The sequence below is a fragment of the Antedon mediterranea genome, chromosome 2 (assembly GCF_964355755.1).
Source record: "Antedon mediterranea chromosome 2, ecAntMedi1.1, whole genome shotgun sequence".
In the NCBI taxonomy this organism is placed as follows: domain Eukaryota; kingdom Metazoa; phylum Echinodermata; class Crinoidea; order Comatulida; family Antedonidae; genus Antedon; species Antedon mediterranea.
The window spans coordinates 35,692,685-35,718,361 of NC_092671.1; the positions used below are offsets into that span (position 1 = coordinate 35,692,685).

Below are 25,677 nucleotides of genomic sequence, written 5' to 3' on the forward strand. Positions count from 1 at the left end.
CGCTACTGTTATTTATTATCAATTACATCCAAGTACTTTGGTATCTGGCATTGCCAGTATCTCTGAGTAAACTTGAGCCTTTTAAAGATCGTTTGATTTCTTCCACGAATGCGCAATTTACAACCGTGCCAAGTGTGTCATTTTAGGACCTAGAACTTGTTTTATTAAAAAATGCAATTCCATTGATTATCTTTAACAGGATAATGTCAAGCAAGTATAGCTTGCACATTCAGTGAACCGCATTTATGATGTTTTAAAGCTTGTTTTAAGTTTCTAAATAAAGTACATTCAACCAGGTGCAGTTCATGTATACTTTTTATGACCCTGATCATACTGGTACTATAATTATAGTATTCTGTTGTACTTGTAATAATAATGTAGAAACAGTAACCTACAATGTTTCACACAAGGAGTGGAGTGGTCAAAAGCCCATTTGGAACATATTGACATCAACATTAAATCATATCAACCCATTTTTAGTATTAATTATGAACATATTCTAATGTGTCAATGATTATTAAGAAACTTGACAAGTATGGCTTTAAGCAAAGGTACTGTATATTACTAGGAATTAAATGATTTGTGTTGATCTAAAAACTAGTTATGTCATGTTATTCATTGTATGAATGCAGACAAATTTAAACATCCCATGTCTGAACCTTTTTCCTGATTTACAGTTTTGCCAGATTCATGGTTCAAGGTGCTTTTGGTTTGTGATGACCAATCTAGAATGAAAAGCTCTCTATTTATGTGATACACCTTTCAAAGTAGTATAAACTGGTTAACTACAAATAGGTAAATACAAAGAAAAAGTATTGAAAATTGAATTTTTTTATACTTTCTCTTCAGAATATGCAAAATATGAGCTTCATTGTTCCAACAAAAAAGATATATATACTTGGCACAAGCCATGAACATCATTTTTTTTAAAGCTTTCTTTCACAGAAGTAATGTTGGATAGTAAATTGACTTTTCTATTAAATATACTCCTAAGGCTTTTTCTATGAAATTGCAAGTTCATTTTGCCTGCTGTAGTAATGTTTTTAAATGCCACAGAGTATTGTAATATGTTATACTTGTTTTAAGAAGGTTCAGTGTTCATTTTTCAAATGGATTTATTCAATTCTTAGAGTATGTAAATGTTTATTATTGATATTCTGTGACTCCTTGTTTTTGAGACCCAGACTCCTTGTTTTTGAGATCCAGACTCCTTGTTTGTGAGATCCAGAGTCCATGTTTGTGAGATCCAGACTCATTGTTTCTGAGATCCAGACTCATTGTATGTGACATCCAGACTCATTGTTTGTGAGATCATGACTCCTTGTTTGTGATATCCTGACTCCTTATTTGTGAAATCCAGACTCCTTATTTGTGAGATCCAGACTCCTTATTTGGGAGATCCAGACTCCTTGTTTGGGAGATCCAGACACATCAAATGGCACCACTTTACATAAAATACTATTATAATCATTTCTGTATGTTTATCACATTGCAAATCACATGTATTTATAAAATGAGAATATATTATACAAGTCAAAGCCTTTATACTTTGAACTACTCCAAGGCTAGATTAAAAATCTTACAATTTAAAGCTTATTTTGTTTAGCTCGATGCATTTTTCTTGACAAGTGTCCATTTTGCATGTTTTTCAGAATGTCATTCCTTCAGCTAATCCCTGCCTTATTATCTTGATGTTAAAAAAGCAATTTGTTTATATACTTACAGTATATATGGAGAAACATTTTCATAGTTCATGACTTATAGGTCAAATTGTAATGGTCATCTAAAGGAAGGGTTATGTCAACATGAAACCCAACTCAACTGGTCAACTTGGAAGTTCCAAGCAATCTGAACACAACTCAAAGTAACCCACTGCAAGTGAAAGATATGAGTTCAGTTGAGTTGCTTTCAATTGAACATAACTTTAAATCACAATGCTAATGTGGTATGAGTAACCTCAACTAGGCTTGAACAGTTTTATGTTGACCAAAGCACTTGCTAACACTATTTCTTCTATCTAGGTACAATCAGTTTAATGTTGACATGACCGCTTGCACAATTGATCTTTTCAGTTCTCTTTAGTTCTGTTCAGTTGGTCAAATAGTTGACATGAATGCTCTTACTTTCAAATAAGTTGAGTTCCATTTTGACCTTAAGCATACCTTAATATTCAAGTTGGAAAATATGGTTCTGGTTACTTCTTTGAAAAGGCACATAGCAAATCCAGAAGGTGCTTGCTTTCTGCGCTCAAATAAAAATCACAACTACTGATGTGCAATCCTTAGAAAAGTGTACTAACATGGAACAAATTCTTTTCTGTAGTTTAAAAACATGTATAGTACTAAAAAGTTATTGAGAAAGTTTGTGAAGCACGTGTTTGGCGCAAGTTATTAGAGTAGGGATTTTATGGTATGCACTAGACGTAAACATTTTGACTGTCAAGATATCCACATCACTTGCATGTTTCTATATAAATTGTAACTAGGTCTATGTCGTGAACTTTCATTAAAATTTGTACGTTTTTACATCTGAATATCGTCCATATTTTCTCAAATGAAAATTATTTGCCACTAGCAGGATTTTTATGTGGATTACTATTTCTGTCATTTTGGCTACTATAGATTTTCCACAAACATAAAATTTAATTTTTCTTGGTAAAACAGAATGTATCAGAGTTATCTGAAAATTATTGTTTTTCTATGTTGACTTCAGTAGCACAACACTACATTTTAAAGTTTAACTTTATATTTTCAACAACAAAAAACAGATTAGTTTTTATGATTAGGTTTAAAATCGAAACTCTTCAGTTGGATGCTACTGTAGCAATTTTAAAGGTGCAATCCAATACATTTTGCAAAATCATTATAAACATTGTTAATCCTTTCAGTATTACAGCAATATTAATTTAACTATAAGTTCTGTCTACACTATCAAACTAGTTTGACAAAAAAAGTGTGGTAGTGATATGGCCAAATATGGTAGTGTGATGAAATCATCATGTCCATGGGCACATTTTTTGTAACATAAAGTTTGATAGTGTGGACAGAGCTTTAAATAAGAAAATTAGATTTGTCTTGCACAGAAAAAAAGTAAGAACCATGTTTTTTTCGTTCTCATAGAATAGCACTTTTTCCAATATGTGTTTTTCTCTATTAAAATGTTTATGTCATTTGAAATTTATCATGGTTTATCATTTTAAGTTCATGTATCTAAAACGGTTTTTAATGGTTTGCGTGGCTTTACATATAATCTCTGACATTTGCCAAATGTGGCAATTATATCCAACCCTAACATATGATGATCTGTAAAGGTATGAAATGCTTAAATCTCTTATACAGCTCCTGTCTTTTATTGAACTTTTTATTAACTTTCATCTGAACAAAGGCTATTAATTCTGTATCATATAAAAGGACACAAAATCAGGATGAAGAAATAAGGATTTTAAATAATCTTTCATAATCTTTCTATATATCTCCTTTATCTTCTTTATAATTTTGGCAATACTAATGTAGAATCTTCAACAATCCATGGCTTACTAACTGTATGACAAAGAACAAAGAACATTAATGAATTTCATATGGCATAATAGCGATGAAATTATTATAAAGAAATGGAGATTTTACTAAGTATCATCTGTAATATCTTTTTCTCTTTATAATAAAGCCATACCTGTAGATCTATAATAATTTAAGACATTTAAAAAATCTTTTAATTGACATTAAAAAAGAAACAGAAACCTTTTAGAACGTGAGCAGTAGATTATGTCGTAGCTAACAAGTCTTACACTAATCTGTGGTGTAACGCCCAAAGCGCGCACATGCTGGAGTAACGCTACTACTGTAGCTTATAATCAGAATTGAAGAATGTAGACTTGCATATAAAAAATAAAAATGATATTCGTCATGTCATGCATTATTATACATCCCATTGTTTGATCACATTTGTAGTACAGATACTCTATGTTTAGTGAACTATAAATATATTTGCTATTTCCATAACCAACAGGTATTGAAGCCCTTGGCCCAAATGCTTCCCTCTTGCATAGCTTTTAATAAATGAATAATTTAATAAACCAACGTATATATTAGAACAAAAACCATTGTGTTTTGTTGAAATATTTTCACTTCTGTGTATTGTGGAAAAGGATCGAAACGTCACAAGTACGTATTTTATCCTTTTTTGTTTTTTTTGTTCTGACAATAAACTTCCACTAATTGTGATGACGTGATATTTCAAACCCCATAATGTTTTATTTAGTAACAAGAATTGAATTGTAAGTTGGGGGAATAAACTTTATGAAATGATATTGTCAGATGCAGATATTTATTGTTACCTTAGCTTGAATTAATTACAATATGAGTCAAATAATGTCATATAAATGATAACGAGAGACATGTGCATCTTTAAATCAAAATGGAATAATTGAATAATGTATTGAATATAGTTACAGAATACAATTTATCATAGAATATTATTTTAATACCACACATTTACTGTATGAATTGGTGATTTATGCAATTATAAGGAATCTGCTATACTTATCTCAATGTGAGCAATGATGGTAATTAAAGAAAGTTCTTGAATAGATTGTTATTATAAGTTCAACTCATCTTCTGTGCTCTGTAACATATCCCATCTAATCAAAATATGTATCAAATGTTTCCCTTCTAAATCGTTTTTCATTTCAATGCTATGTCGTTTCTTTTCTACAATATCTTGTAATCAACTGTAGGTATATTCAAAACAGCATTTATGAAACATTATGGTTAAGGTTTATGTTTTTGCCATTTAGGAGTTGGATGAATCAACTTATTTTATTAGTCATGTATTATATTAATAATTGAAAACAGAATCAAATGATATGTTTGAAAATTAAAGGTGTATTTTAAAAATATTTGATATGCTTGAGTTTAGATAAAATAAACCTAAGAAGCTAAGCATGATGTTCACATCTATATTGTGTTTGTGATCATATTCAAGGCGTGAACTTCATTTGAACTGCAACAAACTGCTGTCGATTATCTGTCTTAGCAATGGTATGGGGGAAAAGGATACGAGAATATATATGAAGAAAAAATAGTTAAAGGAAGCATTTATAATGGTAATTAATCATGGAAGATTATATAGAAGCTTCGTAGAGTGAGTTTTGGGTGGAGCTATTAGCTCACATCCATGTATCAATTCTTTTGAAACATCAGAAATAATGAACATCTCATCTTTTATTTCTATATTAGGCCATCGGTATACAATTATACAAGATGCCTTTCAAACTCCCTTCAATTCACATGAAAGATATTCCATCATTTTATATCACTATAATATAAATGTATTCAATTATTAATGTTATCAAATGCAGCATATCAAATGTGTTAACAAAAAGCCAAGCAATTAAGTTAATGAAAGAGAGGATTACGAAGAAATCTGCAAAAGCAATTTGTATAATAGATAGTTTTGCTTCTGTAATATAACGTTTTGTTGTAACTTCAAATTTCAGAATCTTTTCTTTTGTCAACGATTTTGTTTAATTCTGAATGAAAATAAATTGTGAAAAATAACTTTACAGTCAACCCTCTTCTAAATTATTTCGCACTTTAGCACATCCAAAAGATTTTGGTCAGCAAATCTGTGTTACAGCTGTGTAATAATTTATCATTCCTTTTTATACAGTAACATAGTATCTATATGAACATTCTGGAATATAAGGGTATTGTTAGAATTAAGAAAATGTCAATGTATAATATTATAATTGTAAAGAGGGAGAAGCATTTTTGATTGAAGCATATATTTTGAAGAAGTTTGTTTGATTTTGGATTGTAAAAGTTATTGTGAAGCTGTTGTTTAAGATGTATACTGGACTGTTGCAAGTTATTGTGAAGCTGTTGTTTAAGGTGTATACTGGACTGTTGAAAGTTATTGTGAAGCTGTGGTTTAAGGTGTATACTGGACTGTTGCAAGTTATTGTGAAGCTGTTGTTTAAGGTGTATACTGGACTGTTGAAAGTTATTGTGAAGCTGTTGTTTAAGGTGTATACTGGACTGTTGAAAGTTATTGTGAAGCTGTTGTTTAAGGTGTATACTGGACTGTTGAAAGTTATTGTGAAGCTGTTGTTTAAGGTGTATACTGGATTGTTGAAAGTTATTGTGAAGCTGTTGTTTAAGGTGTATACTGGACTGTTGAAAGTTATTGTGAAGCTGTTGTTTAAGGTGTATACTGGACTGTTGAAAGTTATTGTGAAGCTGTTGTTTAAGGTGTATACTGGACTGTTGAAAGTTATTGTGAAGCTGTTGTTTAAGGTGTATACTGGACTGTTGAAAGTTATTGTGAAGCTGTGGTTTAAGGTGTATACTGGACTGTTGAAAGTTATTGTGAAGCTGTTGTTTAAGGTGTATACTGGACTGTTGAAAGTTGAAGTTAAAGCATTGTTTTTGAGTTATTTTACAACTTTGTGGATCTTGCCGTGGCGTTATGTTGTGCAGTGGGGTATTGTTGTACAGTTTTTCAGCATTTTTAGGCCAAACTATATGAGGCCTATTCAAATGTAAGTGTAAATGGGGTCATTGTATCATTTTTATAGTAATTCATTTATTTAAACATTTTTATTAGAATATATTTTACTATTGATTGATTTATTGTATAAGTTCTCAACTGTACTGTAGTAAAAAATAGTATTAAATACTATTATGGAAACACACATTTAAAAGGTAACATAAAATAATCAAATCGGAAATATATCGTAAAATATGATTTAAACAATAAATATGTGTAATACTTTAATGTAAAAAAAAAATATAATACTATATTTTTTTTAAATATATAAAATTGCAATAAACCTAAACTGCAAAATGTAAGAATAAAAAAATACATTAGTTTTAGTGATTTTAAAAATAGTAGACCAAAAAAGGATTAAAAATAGTATTAAATGGAAATACAAATTTAATGGTAAAATAAAACATGAAATCGGAAAATTATCGTAAAATATAACTTAAACAATAAATATGTGCAATCATTTAATATATATAAAAAACATATAAAACTAATGCTATATTTTAAAAAAATATATAAAACTTCAATAAACTGTAAAATGCAAGAATAATAAAATTCATTAGTATTAGTGATTTTAAAAATAGGAATATAGTCAAAGCATTATCTGTCCTCATTTTATATCTGACAAGATTTTTGGCTTACCATGAAGAAGAAAAACATTTGAAGGGGTGAATATAAAATGGCCATGTAAGTGTAACCAGCGAATGTAAATACAACTAGAAAGCCACTCCGAGAGTGCATACCTCCGCCTACTGTAAAATTCTCCTACATAAGATTTCTCCGGTAAAAAATAATATATATATATATTTGTGTGTGTCTTAATGCTGTTTGCGATTTACGCTAATTTCACTACAAGCATGTATGCGAGTTTGGTGTAATGGTTATGTAACAAGCCTTTCAATTAACAATGTTCTTAAATAACAATAGAACAGCAACGCGAAAATCAAACGAGTGAATTTTAAAAGAAATAGGTTTTTTAAACTACTCGCATCAAAAAACGTGCACATTAAATCAAATTATGTTTTAAAATTACAAATCACAAATTATAACTCTTGCCTAATGAAGTTTTTTGGACAAGTAGTTCTTGAGAAAATGCAATTTCAGACTGCTCGCCAGCTTTTGAAAAATTCTGTCCTATCTTTTAATACTAGGTCTGAAAAGTATATTCAAAAAGTTGTCCAGAATTGGGACCATGGAATGGAATGGTCCTTGACCACATATCTATCTGTATATTCATTTTGATAAAGATCTTGTAATTACTTTTTGAGTAATCCTGCTAACAAACAAACAAACAAACACACGCTACCGATTACATATACCTCCTTGGCGGAGGTAAATAACTGTCCCCACCATTTTTCCCACAAAAAAGAGATTACTGTTATAATAATAATAATAATAATAATAAGCTTTATTTAATCACGGATACTTAACTCAACTAAAAGTTGTTTTTCAGTAAGACCGTGCTCAAAGGAAAACACCAACAATAATAAATGTAAAAAGCAGATATCAAATCAAATAATTAAACAATTACAGAAGCAAAAAACAAAAGCAGATAATAAAACAATTATAATGAAATAAAATGAAACAAGGATACACTTACTAACTATAAAATTAAATAATACACTACATTTAAATAAAGCTACATGAAATTAGCAGTTAACAGTTTCTTAAAAAGAGAGACAGCGTTCACATTTTTAATATCTTCATGTAGCTCATTCCAAACCTTGGCACCTCTATATGATAAGCTACGTTTTTTGTAGTTTGTTTTTGGTTTTGGTACTATTAAATTTGGCTTAGTTCTAATATTATAGTAATTGTTTTTGATATTGAACTTATTTAATAAATATGGAGGTGCAAGGTTGTTCATAATCTTAAACATAACAATAGCTTCATTTATATATAATCTTTCATCTAAGTTCATCCAATTTAGACTTTGTAGAGCTTGAGTACTAGAGTCGGTTTGAGATTTGTTTGTAATAACTTTTGCTGCGCGATTTTGAAGAACTTGTAGTGTTTTACTTTGAGTTATATTTGAACGTCCCCAAACAACATGGCAATACTCAAGATGAGGAGCCATAAGTGATTTGTATAGTTTGCAGTGAATTTCTTTTGGGAATATATTATTAGTCTTTTTTAAGTAGTACAAACTCTGCAAAGCCTTAGATTTTACATTATCGATTTGTGAGCACCAACAAAGATTATTATCTAATATCACACCAAGGTGTTTACATTTATTTACACGAGAGATTGGTTCTCCATCTATGTTAATGTTGACTTGTAAGTCAGATAGTTTACTTAACCTCTGTCTCGTTCCAATTAACATAAATTCAGTTTTTTTAACATTTAGGCTAAGTTTGTTGCATATGAGCCATCTTTTAAGACAAAATAAGTCAGAATTTATTGTTTCAGTAAGGTTATTAATATTATTGGAAGTGTAGTATATGGCAGTGTCATCAGCATACATAGAAACAGAGCATTTATTTACAGCATTAGGCAAGTCATTAACATAAAGGAGAAACATTAATGGTCCTAGGATGGACCCCTGAGGAATTCCACATACTGTGACTTTCATCAGAAAAATCACCATTTACATTGGTTATATGTACACGATTATGCAGGTAGTTTTCAAACCACTGAATAACATTTGAATGAAAATTGAAAGATCTTAGTTTATTGATAAGAATACTGTGATTTACTGTATCAAAAGCCCTTTTCAAGTCTATCATTACTAACCCAATATAATTTCCAGTGTCAATATATGGCTTCTAGCCAGGTCTCTGTGATATTAAGCAATGCAGTCGTAGTTGAGTAGCCTGGTCTAAACCCAGACTGATTTTCATATAGCATTTTGTTTAGATTTAGGAAATCATAAACTTGTTCAAATACAACTTTTTCAAGAACTTTAGATAATATTGGGAGAATTGAAATTGGCCTATAGTTATTACATTCATTTTTATTTCCACCTTTATGAAGAGGGCAGATCTTGGCCCTTTTCCATTGTTTTGGAAAAGTTACATTTTTTAAAGATAAATTAATTATATATGTTATTGGGTAAACAATTTCATCGATAGCGATTTTTAGAAGATTAGCTGGTATTTCATCAGTTCCAGTTGCTTTTTTTGATGAAAGTGAGTTAAGAAGTTTATGTATGTCTTGTTTATTAACATATTTAAAAGTTAATTTGTCGTTAGTATTATTTACATCATTAGTAAAGTTAGAGAGTTGATTAGTAGATTGAATACTTTGAGCTAATGTTTGACCCCCATTGGCAAAATACTTATTTAATACATTTGCAATATCTTTAGAATTAGTTACTTCATCATTTTCTTCATCATTTGTGGTTTTAATACTTGTTATATTCATGCTTTTAGTTTTGCCAGGAATAATTAATTTAATATTTTCCCATATCTTTTTCTGATCTTTAGTATTGAGTTGTTCAGAAAAATAGTTCTTCTTACTTTTTCGAAGTTCATAATTTACTTGATTTCTTAATTTTCTAAATTCGAGCCAAAGCTGAGGCCTATTTTTCTTATTTATTCGTCTTTTTAATGCATCTCGTTTTCTGATGAGAAGTATTACATTTTTAGTTAGCCACGGACTGTTTTTTTGGCGAACTCTTTTACATTTAATGGGTGCATTTTTATTTGCAATATTAAGAAAGGTTTTTTGAAAGAAATCAACAGCATCATCAACATCAGTATAATTCTTAATTTCAGCCCAATTTGTATTAAGTAAGTCAGTTTTAAATTTATTTTCATCAAAATGTTTATGTTCCTATTTGTTAACTAAGAGTTTTCCTGTAAAATCTTAAAAACTGTGTATAAATTATACAAAATACCAATATGAATAAATTAACCAGTTCATAATGATATTGTAATGCGTAGGTATAATAATATATATGGTAATTAGTGATAAAAGTGTTCTTGAACACTAGTCATCGTTTTGTGCATCTTAGACGTGGCCTGTGTTTAATAAGATTGATTTCTCTCTAAATGTTTGCCATCCATTGATAAGTGATAAATGTGTTTTAAATATTGTGTTATTTTCTTCTTAACAGTAATAATGAAAATGATAAAAAAGCTTCTTCAAACTATGAATGTGATTTATATATATAAATATATATACAAAAGCTTTTTAGATTGGTTAGTGCTTATTTTTCTAATTAACTGCTACCCTAATACTGTGTATTTGAACTTTACCTCTACATAAACAAAGATGTAAATCAACGATTCCTCCTGTAGTATAATCATGTTGATGTTTACAGGTACTGGTTACACTTTAAATTATGTTTCTGTTGATTTGTAGTTTGGTATTCCCTTTGAAATAGGCTTTTAACATGCATACTGTATAAATTATTCTTAGAGTTGATGTAAAGTTTACAGTTTGGAATTCCTGCCGATTATTATTATTATTTTTTTTTTTTTTTAATTAACCATATTTAATGAAGGTGATCCATCCAGCTATTGCTGATCATTAGGGACCCTCAGAGGTTCACAAGACAAACATATACACAAGATGCTCTACATAAACAAAGTCTTATTACAAGTCTTTGGGAGTGGAGAATTTGGTCCTTAGAAAAAATCCTGACATGTGACAGGACTTTAACCCAGGACCCTTGGGTACAAAAAATATTAGCAATGCATGATAAATTTTTATACATTTATTACCAATTTTAGAAACCAAATGATTGATTTTTAAAAAAAATTCATTTATTGGTCCAAAAGGAAATTCGTTTCGTTGACAAATAATTAATTATAAATATATAAAAAGTCATGAATACAAAAATACAAGATTTTATCAAAATACGAATAAACATTACATTTATAAACGTTTTAGTTTTCTTAAGAAATATAGCCTTTGATTTGCTTTTTTGAACACAGTATTTATTTGAGTATTAAATTTGAGACCTTTTGTCAATAGTAGTTCCTAAGTATTTTTGTTTGTCTACTTGATCTATTTCTACACCGTTAATAATTCAAGAAAAATTTGTGTTTAATACGCAGGGGGTTATTAAGGACAGTTTGGAATTTATTCAATCATAGGTTTTAATAATTAATTACAGTATAACTTTGTGATGGCTTTGTCTTACAGTATATATTGATCATGTTTGATTTTTTTGTTAATGACATTTTACTAACAAATGTACTCTGTTCTTAGTTTCTATTTTTATTATTTATATTTTTTTTACTTTGTAGTTTAAAAAAAAACCTATTATCAATTGGGTGATCTCTACAATAACTGAAAATAACAGTTTTATTAAGTACCTCTGTTGAATATAGAATTTAAGATATTTACCGGTATTCTTTGTTATGGATCTTTGTATTACAATCAGGAAATATCCAGACCATTCTCAATCAACTTGTTACAAAACACCTGATATTGAACTGATGGTTAATGATTTTACAATTCTTGGTTATAGACTGAATGTTTGTTAGAGGGCTCTGTTTGTTAGAGGGCTCTGTTTGTAAATGCAATGTGACACTGATTTAATATTTTAAAATTCAACCGATATGGAATATACAATATACAAAAATTGAATCATCTTTAGGTCACAATTATGTTTCATATGCAGCAGGTTTTAAAGTTACGCTTCAATTCAAATCTAATGTAATGGTTACTGGGAAACGTGTCAATCGTGATAAAAAATGGAAAATTGGAGATGAATTAATAACTGAGGTAAACAATTATAAATATCTAGGTGTAATAATTTGTGCAAATCAAAAAGAGCAAGTCACTACCAACATGTTATACAAAAAGGAAATCGTTTAATCGCATATATTAAAAGTATAATAGGAAATCTTGATGATTTCAATAGGGTCTATTTCGGGAATATCCTATGGAAAACAATTGCACTTCCCTCAATTAACTATGCATGTGGTGTATGGCACTGTAATTCAAAAAGCGATATTTACAATTTAGAAAAATTACAGCTACAAATGGCCAGATTCCTGCTAAAAACCCTTAAGGAACGAAGAACCGAATTATGTATTAAGTTTGGTACTTCTTTACTTAATTCTGAATTTAAAGAATGGTTACCACCTCTAAGAAAGAGAAGAAACCCATAAGTACAATTTAAGGAATAGGAAACACCATACGATCCCGATTGACTATTTCATATGAGGTGAAATATGTATTGTTCTAAAGTATACTGTTATCCAATTAATCCACTGCTTCCACAATGTCACTATTTCTAAAAAAAGGTTTGTTTTCAAGTTTTAATTTTTGAATGGAAACATAAAAGCTAGAAACATTTTGGAAAATAAGCAATTTTTAGTGTTGACGCTACCTATGTATTAGTAATACGGCAGCACTAAACAGAATTGTTTTATGTTTAATTATTGTTATATTTAGTTTTTTATTTTATTATATTATTGTTAACTTTTACCTAATGTTTAAATTATCTATGATACCTATAATTAATGTGCCAATCCAACCCTACAACTGATGTGAAATTTAACCCTTTTGTGGCATACGAGAACATGAATATTAACAAAAATGTTGATCCACACTCTCAATTTTATGTTAGTTTAAATGAATCTAATTATTTTGATCCAAAAACATTCTCAGAGAATTTCTCTAAGCATAACAATAATAACAATATTTTGTCTACTATCCATTTTAATACACGTAGTCTCTTGGGCAAGATGGATTCTTTAAAACGTTTTCTTCTTACTCTTGAATTTTACTTTGATGTTATTGCTATTACTGAATCTTGGCTACGTATGACAATAATCCCCTAACAGATATGCCGGGTTATAATATTTTTTCTAGAAATAGGAAATCTAAGGCGGGTGGTGGCGTAGCCCTGTACGTACGAAACAATGTATCAGTTACTGTCCGTAATGATTTAACAACAGATGAATCAATATTTATTGAAATAGAACAGATACATGGGAAAAATATCATCGTGGGAACAATCTATCGTGCTCCGTCTTTGAATATCAATGCATTCAATGATATCCTAGATAACCTACTTCATACTCTTTCAACTGAAAATAAGCTGGTATATCTGTTGGGTGATTTCAATATAGATATTTTGCAATATACTTATGAAACCACAACTAACAATTTTGTAAACACTCTTTTTAGCAACTTTTATTTACCGCTAATACTTAGACCTACTAGGATAACATCAAATAGTGCTACTCTTATTGATAACATATTAACCAACCAGCCTGATTTACACCTCGCTAGTGGTCAGCTCTATTGCGATATTTCCGATCACCTACCTGTTTTTTCTATATCTACCTTAACATACAAAAATACTCAAGCAGTCAGTAGACCTCCAAATAAACCTTTTAGGAAAATTAATGAAAATAACATCGAACAATTTAAACGAGAGCTTAGCGTAATAACATGGAACGATGTGAACTTATTGCAAGAACCTAATCAAGCTTATAATACTTTTGAAACTAAATTAAAACTTTTATATAATAAACATTTTCCAATGACTACGCAAAGTAATAAAAACACAAAATTAAAACCTTGGATGTCAAATGGTTTGTTGCAATCTACTAAATATAAACACAAGTTATATGCTAAATACCTAAATAATCCTACCAATCATAATAAAATAAAATACACTAAATTCCGTAATACCTTAAATTCACTTATTAGACGTGTTAAAACCGAATACTATCAAAACAGATTTACTCAATGTCAACATGATATTAAAGGTACATGGCGCGTAATTAACTCCTTGATTAAAAGGTCTCCGAATTTGAATACGAAAGTTGTTCTAACAGGCAATAATGGTGAATCCATTGAAGACCCGTCTCAAATCGCAAATGAATTCAATAAGTTTTTTGTCGAAATTGGACCAACTCTTTCAAAAAAATTGCCAACCGATCAATCTGATTTTAAAACGTATTTGCCCTTACCTACTTTAAACTCTTTATTTATGTGTCCAGTGTCTGATACAGAAATTATAGATATTGTCAAGTGTTTTAAAACTAATAAAGCGCAAGGACTTGATGAATTCAGTCCAAAAGTTATTAAACAATCAATTTCCCTTTTGGTTAAACCTCTATGTCACATATTTAATCTGTCTTTAACAAAAGGAGTTTTTCCAAATAAATTGAAATTGGCAAGAGTTACTCCCATCTTTAAAGCAGGAAAAAAGGACACTTTATCTAATTACCGACCGATCTCAGTCCTTTCACTATTTTCTAAAATATTAGAAAGAATTATCTATAATAGAACCTATGCCTTTATGAAAAAAAATAATATTCTATTCAATAAGCAATTTGGATTTCGCAAACATTTTGATACCGCAATGGCCTTAATTGATTTGTCCAATGAAATAATAGATGCATTTGAAAATGATGAGTTTGCAATTGGTGTTTTTGTCGATCTATCGAAAGCATTCGATACCATTAACCATCCCATTCTTCTTTCAAAACTGTATCACTATGGTATTCGCGGTGTTCCTCTCAATTTATTTAAGAGCTATTTATCCAACCGCTACCAATGTACCAAGTTTTGTGATTCCCAATCTGACTATTTGCCTATTACCTGTGGAGTACCACAAGGTTCATTACTAGGTCCTCTTCTGTTTCTTTTATATGTGAATGATATTTACAATTCGTCAGTATCTTTATCTTACTTTTTATATGCAGATGACACAACACTAATCTGTAAAAATCGACACTTAGAGTCGTTATTTAACACTGTAAATTCAAGTTTAATTAATGTATCCGAATGGTTTCTGGCAAACAGCCTTTCTGTAAATCTAAAAAAGTGCAGCTATGTTTTGTTTAGAAGTAGTACGATGCCGATTAAATTAGGTCCATTGCAAATTAAACTAAATGGTTCTGTTCTCCCCATGGTCAATCATGCTAAATTTTTGGGTGTATCCATTGATAGTCGTCTGACATGGAAACCCCATGTTATTGAGACAGAAAACAAAATCTCAAAAAATATTGGTATAATTTGTAGACTGGCATCTTTTCTTCCACATCATATTCTCCGAACACTCTACTGCTCCCTTGTTTTGCCATATCTTTTATATTGCAATATCGTTTGGTGTAACACATTCCCATCTAATTTAAATAAACTTCAAATACTACAAAAGAAAATTATTTGAATAATTTCGAATGTTTCACCTAGAACTAGTACAGATCCTTTATTTCGTTCTCTCAAATTATTAAAATTAACAGATATTAATATTTTCCAACAATGTTTATTTATTTACAAAAGCCAAAATGCTCTTCTTCCATCTCATTTACGCGATATGTTTTCTCCCAATTATGAATTTCACGGCTATTCCACAAGAATCCTCAATAACCTTCATATTCCTAAACACAAAAAGACTTCTTTTCAACATAATATTAGATTTACTGGACCCAAGATATGGAACTCACTTCCTAACAAAATTACAACTTCTGCAAACAAACATAGCTTCGTCTTTAACACTAAACAATATCTAATACAAAAGTAAATTAATTAACTAGTTATATTCTAGGTATCAGTTTTTATTGTTTTCATATTCCGTTATGGTAATTACTTTATTCCTATATACCATTTACTATTATTTACTAATTTGATTTTAGTTACTTTTTGTTTTGTTCAGGCACTTTCAACACAAGCTTTTGCTTTTTAGAAATTGTGCCTCCTTCATAATATTGTTTTATTCATTTTAAAGATGAGAAAAAAAAAAAAAAAAAAAATTGTATTGTTTTAACTATCTTTCTTCTCGTCATGAATTTTGTATTATATTATTCATTTTGTATATTATGAAGAAAATAAATGTTACTATGAAATGAAATGAAATGAAATATAATCCTACATTTACTTAATGTCACTATTTATAAAAAAAAAATTTGTCAAGCTCGAAATTTTGAATCGAAGCAGTAGGTAGAAAACATTTTTAAAATAAGAATTTTTTTTAGTGCTGTGGACCAATACAATTACAAAATGTAAAGTTGTAGATATTGTATTCAAATACAGAGATGTCCTATCAAATATGGTGACATAAAGTGCTTTCAATGAATAATGTTAAAATGTTCTACCAATCAAGTTTTATGTGCATTTTTTTTTGGAAATAAATGTTTACAAAAGTAGTTGTACTAAAGAGGGCGACATTCATTTGAAAAATAACCTTTTCCAGATTATCATTATTGAATTCATAACAACATGTTTTCAAACATACTTTGTTTTCAACCAGTTTTATGTTGGATTTCAAACATTGTAACTTAATTTAAGTAAGTTACATTCCAGGATCAGTTTTAAGTTTAATTTGAAATGTTGAGCCAATTCTAGAAACATGAACTAATTGTGTAAAATAAAATATTTAACTGGTTCACAATTTTTATTTTTATGTTAGGCCTTACTAATAAAAACCGTCCGTTTATAATAGCTTGCTGATAGACTTTGAAGTTTACAACATTTAACTACTAGTTTTATAGCTTTTACAAAATAGAATCTGTCATCTATAAATAAAGCAGTTTCAGAAAGTTATGTAGCCTACAGCTTTCCAACGACAAGAACTCATGCTTTACAGAGTTCTCAACTTGCTAAAATTAATTTCACCAGTAGTCTTGTTAAAACATTTCCGTAGTAAATAACAGAACTTTTTACGCATCACGTCACATGATGCTGAGAATGTGCAGAATAATTTTCTAACTTGACAGTGTATTGGAGGAGGATGAATGAAGCAGAAGATGGGATAATTATTTTCAAAAAATTAACTACAATACAATTATTAGGTACCATATCCAGCTACGAAAAGTTAAATATTTTAAAAAAGCAAAAATTAAATGATAATATTCATTTCATTTATAATCTTAGTAAATCTATAATTTAAATTTTTTTTTTTTTTTTTTTAGTGGAGCATCCAACCTAGAAGAACTTCATAACAAACTCAAGTCAACCGTTTTGATCCGAAGAGAGAAAAAAAATGTAAGTTTTTCCTTGTGTGTATGTTTTGATGTTCTCAATAGAGTATCTTCTCAGAAGTCTCAATAAATGTCACAATATGGAACCTGATTTTGTTACCATGTTGTGCATAAAACTGATTGAATTCAGATATTTTGTTGGTCAGCATTATTAACATAGTTTTAAGTAATAATTTTCATTCTGTCTTGAAGGTATTATATAAAGATATATGATACGCTGTCAACAAAAAATCAATAAATCTATCATGACAAATTATTATGTCATAGCCATTCACCAGTCAATATGTATTATAGTTTATTAAATACATTTGTTTTTCATATTACCAATATCAAACAATTTTAAAGATTGAAATCTGCTACCCAATACTATACTAGGATGACTATTAAAACTGAAAATTTATCTCTTCAATATTCTTTGACGATACGATGTAGCACGATGTGTCATATTATATTTGCTAACACGTGTCGCTATCACGTGTCTATATAATAAGGCCACCGCTAAGTCATTCAGATTCTCGATATCTTGACAAGAGCTAATAAATGATTTAGTATCAAGTCCAGTCTCAATCACTATGACACATTAACATGTCACAAAGGTGTTAATCTCAGCTTCTTCTAAGCAAATTCTTTAATTAAGCAAACACATATTCATGCTACCAGGGTGTATAAGTGTATTAGGATATAATTTACTACATGTAGAGTATTAACACTTTGTTCTCCAGTGACATAAATCGAAAGATGATGTGTGCTTGGCATTACAAAATTAATTGATACGTTGACACCATTTTTGTGTCGCACAAAATCTTGGGTAGAGTTTATAGCTTGGCATAAAGATACAAGTTCCAGTAATGCGGTTTCATGTGTGAAAAGAGGTGTGATGTGTTTTAATGATAATACACACCAAAAAATAGTCTCTCTCTTTAATTAAAAATTTTTCTTCCAATTTTTACAGACCAGTTTTATGTTACACTTTATTCAAAACAATTCTCCTACCGTTGAATTTCCGTCGCACAAAGCGATTGAAATGTGAATATCAATTAACGTGAATAAATCTGCCTGGTTGAAAACTGACTTAAATGGGTTATGCGTTTATAAACCCTGCGATGGAAGATTGCACAAATGAACATTATTTTGTTGTCGTTTCTTTGTGTATCATTTCCCAGTTTCTAAGTGAATTTGCTAGTTTATGTAAAACTATGTTCTATAAATACATTGTCCGTAGGGAAATATAGAAGTACCTATTGTAATACCTATCCATTAAGTATTCCTATATATAGAAATTACCGTCATAATAACAAATCTGAAGATAGCTTGCAACCAATCAATCCCTTTTGTAAACTAGAAATATTGTGCCTTTTAAGACTGATTTCAGATTTTCAAAATTAGATTAATGTACTATTCAACATTCATGTACTATGTAGATGTAGGGCAACCCTTTTAATATAAAAGTCAATGCATGCATTTTCTCCCCAGTAAAGTGGATATCAAGAGCAATTTTTTATTAATATTTTGTGATAATCTAGGCCATTTTTGCATTTAACACTAAAGTCAATGAGGTTAAGTATGTAGGATAGTATTAATATACAGTGTATTAAATATATTTTGCAAATGTTAGACTTTTCTATACTGTAGCTGCAGGCTTGATATTATAGAAACATTAAAACACAAATGTATTAAATTACCGGTTGCACAGTAATTTCATATGTATCGCATTGACTTCTAATGTCTAGTTTATTGTACAGTTACATTTTCTGAATGTTATTTGGAACAAGGTAGCATATTCCATATTTGCAATACTGTATGTAAACATTCATTCATATTTTCAGTTCTTCTCTGTTTTTATGAAAAGGAAGAATCAATCTCCTGAAAAAAAAAAATCAAATTTTATTTCTACTTGTGTATTTGTGTCTATGATGATTTGTTGGTAGTTGGCTATAACAAAAAGTGGCAAAGTTAGATAACAGGCTATTTCTGTTGTCAAATGACTTTAGCGAACTAATTGCCTGATGGATATTTAACATTAGGTTAGACATTTAAAATTGCCTGATGGATATTTAACATTAGGTTAGACATTCCAAAGGTTAATTATAAGCAAGTTGTACAATGTGCCATCGGCCTACTAAGTAAATGTTGTTAATGCCGTACTTGATTGTCTATTTACTGTTTTTTAAAGTACCTATTACATCATTTACTTACATTATACTACATGTTATAGCATGACTACATGTTTACACATACCCTTGTTCTGTAGGTCAATATTTCTATACTCTACTGTGTCATAGGTCATAGGTCATATGCACTCATCCTTTTCTTTTTTTTTTCAAATGCATGCCCTTTCTGCATGAGATTTCTGATGAATTCATGATCTTAAGATCTGTCTACACTATTTGACAAAAACATGTGATATGCCCAAATATGGACATTATGTCATACCACTACCATATTTGGGCATATCACTACCATATTTGGGCACATCACTACCATATTTGGGCATATAACTACCATTTTGGGCACATCACACTTTTTTTGTCAAACTAGTTTCATCGTGTAGACAGAGCTTTAAGCAAGATCTTCCAACCCTGTAATATCCAGTTGTTTCTTTTTAGCATTTCTAGTGCGAATTCCTAGTAGGGCAGATTGGATCGGCAGTTCTAGTAATTATTATTAAAATGTCTTTAGTTTTACAATAACCAAATAAACCTTTGTTTGAACTTCAACTATAAATTTCTGATTTATGAGTTTTATAATTAAATCATATATTTGCCATTGCAACATGCCCTGTTAAAATTAATATTTCTGATGATAGTTATGCCTAATACTAATAGTATATATTACTATATATCATACAAAAACAAGCATGTATTACAGAAATGCTACTGGCGACTATGGCAATGGTACATTAAATACAAAATACTCCACACGTGACTAGATCGTAAATTGATGCTATGTATCAATATCTGTCGTTAAAATAGCCTTTCACCTACTATGTAGTACAATGTATGCACCATCAGGTTTTATATCATGCTACACTCGTTAAAGTTTGCACACCATTACCTTTACTATTTTTCTTTTTGACACGATGAAGTAGAAGACCTCGAAATGTTTGAATGTGATGCTTTTAAATGTAAAACTATGTCAAACAAAAATATGTTAATTAATACCTTTTTTTTTCTTTTTTTTCATAATTTGAACAAACAAAATGAATAGTGTTTTCTTTTTGCTGATTTGTTTTATTCTATTCAGTCAAACCACACCATTGGTTTTTGTTGCATGCAACGCGACTCTACAGCTCACTATGTCGGTCGGTCGTTGGTCTAACTTGAGCACACGACTGCAGCCATGTATATATGGTGTACATCAAAATCTTTAGTACAGATAGGCCTATAGATAAAATCATGAGAGTGGTTTTTATTTGTCTAGTAAATCTTGCATAGTATGTGAGTTCATTCTAATATTGCACATGATCTCTTTAACCTTATCTATAAAAAATGTAACCTTTATTTATACAAAAATGTAACCTTAATTTATGCTTGAAAACAAATACCTTACCCCCTTACATATTTAAATGTACCTTCTGAATAATATAATGTTATGAATATGTTACTGATACTTTGGAGGCATATTGATGCTGTAGTGATTTTGATTGTTTTATGTAATTGGTACCAGCTTTCATTTTGTTTATCTGTTTAATAGAACACGTCTCTTTTGGATTGTGAAATAATAAGAAATATAAATTTTGTTTCAGTACAACTTTTCAGAATTTTAAATTATCATCTGCACCAGAATGATCTACAAACATTTAAAACATTTTTAAATGTCCTAGATATTCTTGACATAAAACACATAAACATCACATTCAAGTCAAGAGCACATTCTTCTTTTAAATTCGTGAAAAATGAGTGCGCAACATTTAGATATGTTTTGATCAATTCCTTATAATTTTTTCTCACGTTTAGTGTGATGCGTTTTATGGCTTTAATAGTGTGTAACGAGCTTAATGACATTTTGATAGAAACGTCCATGGTCATAAGTTCAACATTTTATTTCTTTTACGATTACTCAGCTATGGTTTCAATATTTCAATTAAATTTATACAAATTAATCTTTTCATTGATTTTATTTTCCAATTAATAATTAGAAGATGGAATAAATATTTTCATTTTAAAATGTAAAAATAAAAAAATACTATTTATATTGATCATTAATTTGTTTGGTTTTGCTAAAAGGATTGATGATGTAATGATTTAATACATTATACAGTACATGATAAAACTTGTCAGGCGTTGAATGCAAATTTTACAAACATTGTAGTTTTTATAATGGTTTTTCTAGATGTTACATGTATTTTTAAGTTTTTATATCTGTAAAATTATACTCATTTCAGCATTTGGCTGCCTGTATGATTTATTTGATTAAATAAATATACCTTGAATAAAAAACAATGAACAGTACCACCAAAAATAAGAAGATTATGTAAAGGCAAAATAAAAAGAACAAGTTTTGCCAATTCAATTGATGTTCAGTTCTTACCCAATGTGGACTGACATAGTACTACTTAAAGGAGATGAGCTTTATTGGACTCATCTAGTCCAAACATAACTTTAAATATGAAATATCATATCTGAAAAAAACTATTGATACATTTTAAAAAAATGTTTCCTTTTTTAGCATTCTAAAGTTTCTAAATTGGTCTTCTTGTTAAAAGTAGACAAATTTAACTATTACAAATGAGATTCTTTTCAAAAGACGTAATTGAGATGGAGCGTATGGTCCCCTGAAGTGTCATTGTTAGAAATCTGTTTTCTACGACCACTTTACGATTAGCCGGCTGTAAACACTTGTAAGCCAGTGAAAATTTATAGCTTTTACGTTTTGCCTTTATTCCGATGCTAAAATGTTTACACTATTTGCGAAAGAGCATGCATTTGTTAAGAATTCTCTTTGAAAACAAATTAAGATAAAAAGAAACCTGTACTGAAATTAGTTGTGGCTTAACTTCACAACTGATTTTCTCATTTTAGCTTTCTGGTATTTAACCTTTCATCTGATAAGCAAAATATAAATACTTCTTACAAATTACACAGTATTCAATTAATCCAGAAATTGGATTTTGTTTTTTCTGATTCTGTACTTTAGTTTTTTAGTAATACTTGTATTGTTCATTTCTAAATGAACAATTAAAATTGTCCAATATCTATTTTTATTTTTAAAACGTACCAACTTTTGGAATGTATTAATTCCTTGTCAGGCTGCCACCAAACACTTGTCTGTCTGCCACCAAACACTTGTCTGCGTGCCACCAAACACTTTTCTGTCTGCCACCAAACACTGTCTGTCTGCCACCAAACACTCATTCATCTGTCTATAAAAGGGACTGATCAGTAAACCTCCTACTCTTCCGAAAGATGCACTGGGTTCATGAGCTTATTTTTATTTATGACTCTTTTTGTTGTTTCATTTCCATGGATACACAAAGCTCACTACATCAAGGCATTTGTAGTTCATACAAACTGCATTGTTTACTGTGGAAGGCTAGACATAGTGTAAATTACGTTTTAGTACACTTCACACTACTATAGTAGTATGTGCGAGATTGGTCAAATGTTTGCAGTATTTCATTACTTATAAATTGTATACAAACCTGTATTTAGCACACCCACAATGATATTTTTAAATGTTTAATGTTCATTAATACATAAAATGATACCCAAAGGAAATACGAAAATATTCACCGTAAAACTGTGAATCCCGAGATAGTTGTTAGTGATTTCTCCTAAATATAGATTTTAAACTTAATAGCATTCTGAGGCGCTAAAAAGATATCGAGAGTTTTTATAGCGATGTAACATGACCTTATTTTTTTGCATAATAATAAGTGAATTATGGTAAATCCGCTGAGATCACCTCTTAAAAAATGAAATTGCGAATACACTTTTGTATTGATATATAGATTTACATTTTCTGATGATATGCTTTCATCTTAACGCAGTGTAAATAAGATAACATTTAGAGTGTCTTGTTGTGCTATCAGGAGAATTGTTTAAGATGATACATTAATTAGCACTCTCATAACTTTACCTTCATCATAGATGTTTTATGAGGTTATTTATTTATTACTTTGTCTTGTGGATGATTTACCTATACAGGTATCACTTAGGTATGATTTAATATGTCCTGAGGGAAAATTGTCACAAATTTGATTTATGATCGACATGAAACATTTGAAATGCCGGCCGCGTTTACTGTTTTTCTTTTAATTAACAATTGTCGGTAAATTTAAGCAACCATTGTGTTGTTTTTTTATTCATTGCAAGTATAGCATGTTTTTTCAAACACAAACCTACTTTTTAACAGGGACATAGTTCATTCAAGTTTTTTTAGTAATATATTATTATTATTATTTTGTCTTGAAAAAAATACTTTTTTAATCATTAAAATAATTCTAATAATTAGATAGTAAAATGACAACTAACAATGTGAATATATGGCATTTAATCAATCGCCACTCTCTAATGTCACACATATTGATACATCAATTATTCTTTAAACTGTTAAACTCGGATTCTTTGCGAAATATAAAATACCAAGAAATACCTTATATAATGAACAAGATCTTTTCACTATTGGTCTTACAAAAATAGTAAAACAAATGTTGTAGAAAAAATCATTCAAATATAAGAAAACCATGAATACAGGAGGATGATATTGGAAACAAAATGTGAAAAACTAATTTACAAAGATTACTGATATATTTTTTTTTGTTTTTGGGCAGAATGAAAAAAGGGGGAAAGCAATATGATTAAAGAAATGACATATGAAGATGTTTAGCTAAAAGACAATATTACTGATTATTTGTAATGTATTTAATTATGGTATGAAATAATAATAGTGGTGGTTCATGCCACAAAAGAGAAACAAAAAAGAGTATTTCAAGAAGTAACCATTGTTAATTTAGACCTGCTTCTGCTGGCTAGAGAATATAACTATTTTATTTTCACAAATTAACGGGTTCATGTCTCTGCAGCAGAAACTCATTAATTATAAATAATTGAGCTACTACTTAATGACCAGTAAATTTATGTTTGGTCATTACAAGTTTAGATGGACTTGCCACTATTTGTAAACTTTGTTACTATCTGTTTATGACTTGTTTAATTTCAGTGTCAGTCTCAGTATTCATTTCTTAATCAGTGATGTACAACACTTAAAGGGTTTACTTTCGGGTTGAGACTTTTATTCTTAGTTACATTATATAATCAATTGTGACTTGGTGCCACAAGACATAATAGTAATGGTAAATAATAGGAAAAAGTAACATAACTTTTGTTTAATTCAAAACTATTTCTCTTTACAAGCGGTACCATGATGACTTATAATTGTTAAGCCGGCAAAATGTGTAATATATCCAATACCCAAATAGTATGCATTCGATTAACTTTTTAATTTAAATTATTTTTAGATAAAGACAATTAATAGTAAATACAGTTTGCCAAAATTTAAGTATACATTTATGAAATTTCTTCAATTTTGGTGAAATTTCCATTAATTAATTCTATACCACTTTAATGGATTATTTTATTTACTACTTGAGTGTGGTATCATCATATCAATATACTGTATGGTTGCAAATTCTTATTTTATATTTTGTTACACTATCTTATATTCTAAACAATAGAAATAATTCAAGCACTACCTGAATTTCCCTTTAAACATTCAATCATGTTCTAGTCACTCAGCTCTTGTCAAATGACCAGCCAGCGTGGTCATTAACCTATAGCTATATTCCTTTCAGCGTACGAATAAAACACACCATAAGAAGCTCATAAATGTATTTACATTCTAATACAACTCATTTATTCAGTTGTGCCATTATTTAACAGAACTTATACATAATTAACAGAACTTAATGATATAGCTAGGGAAGCTTTCTTGTTGTGGAAATTTAATGGGAAACCTAGACATGGTCCTTTATTTGATACCATGAAAGTTGCTAGATCTCGTTTTAAACTGGCTCTTCGGAACTGCAGACAGAATGAAGAGCAACTTCGAGCTGATAAGATTGCGAACTCTTATATTAATAACGATTTTAACAGTTTTTGGAATAACGTAAAGCGTATGAACAACTCATCTTCTGGTTCATCTAACATTATTAATGATGTTAGAGGGGATAATAATATATGTAAAACATGGGCTGATCATTATGAGAAGCTTTTCAATTGTGTTAACAATGATACTCATA

The 25,677-nt window shown here is 29.5% G+C and overlaps 1 protein-coding gene across 1 annotated transcript in view; it reads left to right on the top strand.

The window, feature by feature from the left end:
• Positions 1–25,677, top strand: part of LOC140040903 (DNA annealing helicase and endonuclease ZRANB3-like) — a 76,900-nt gene that overhangs the window by 33,978 nt on the left and 17,245 nt on the right. The window contains exon 5 of the mRNA XM_072087174.1: positions 17,370–17,442. Coding sequence (XP_071943275.1) covers positions 17,370–17,442 — 73 coding nt within the window. The remainder of the gene's footprint in view (positions 1–17,369; positions 17,443–25,677) is intronic.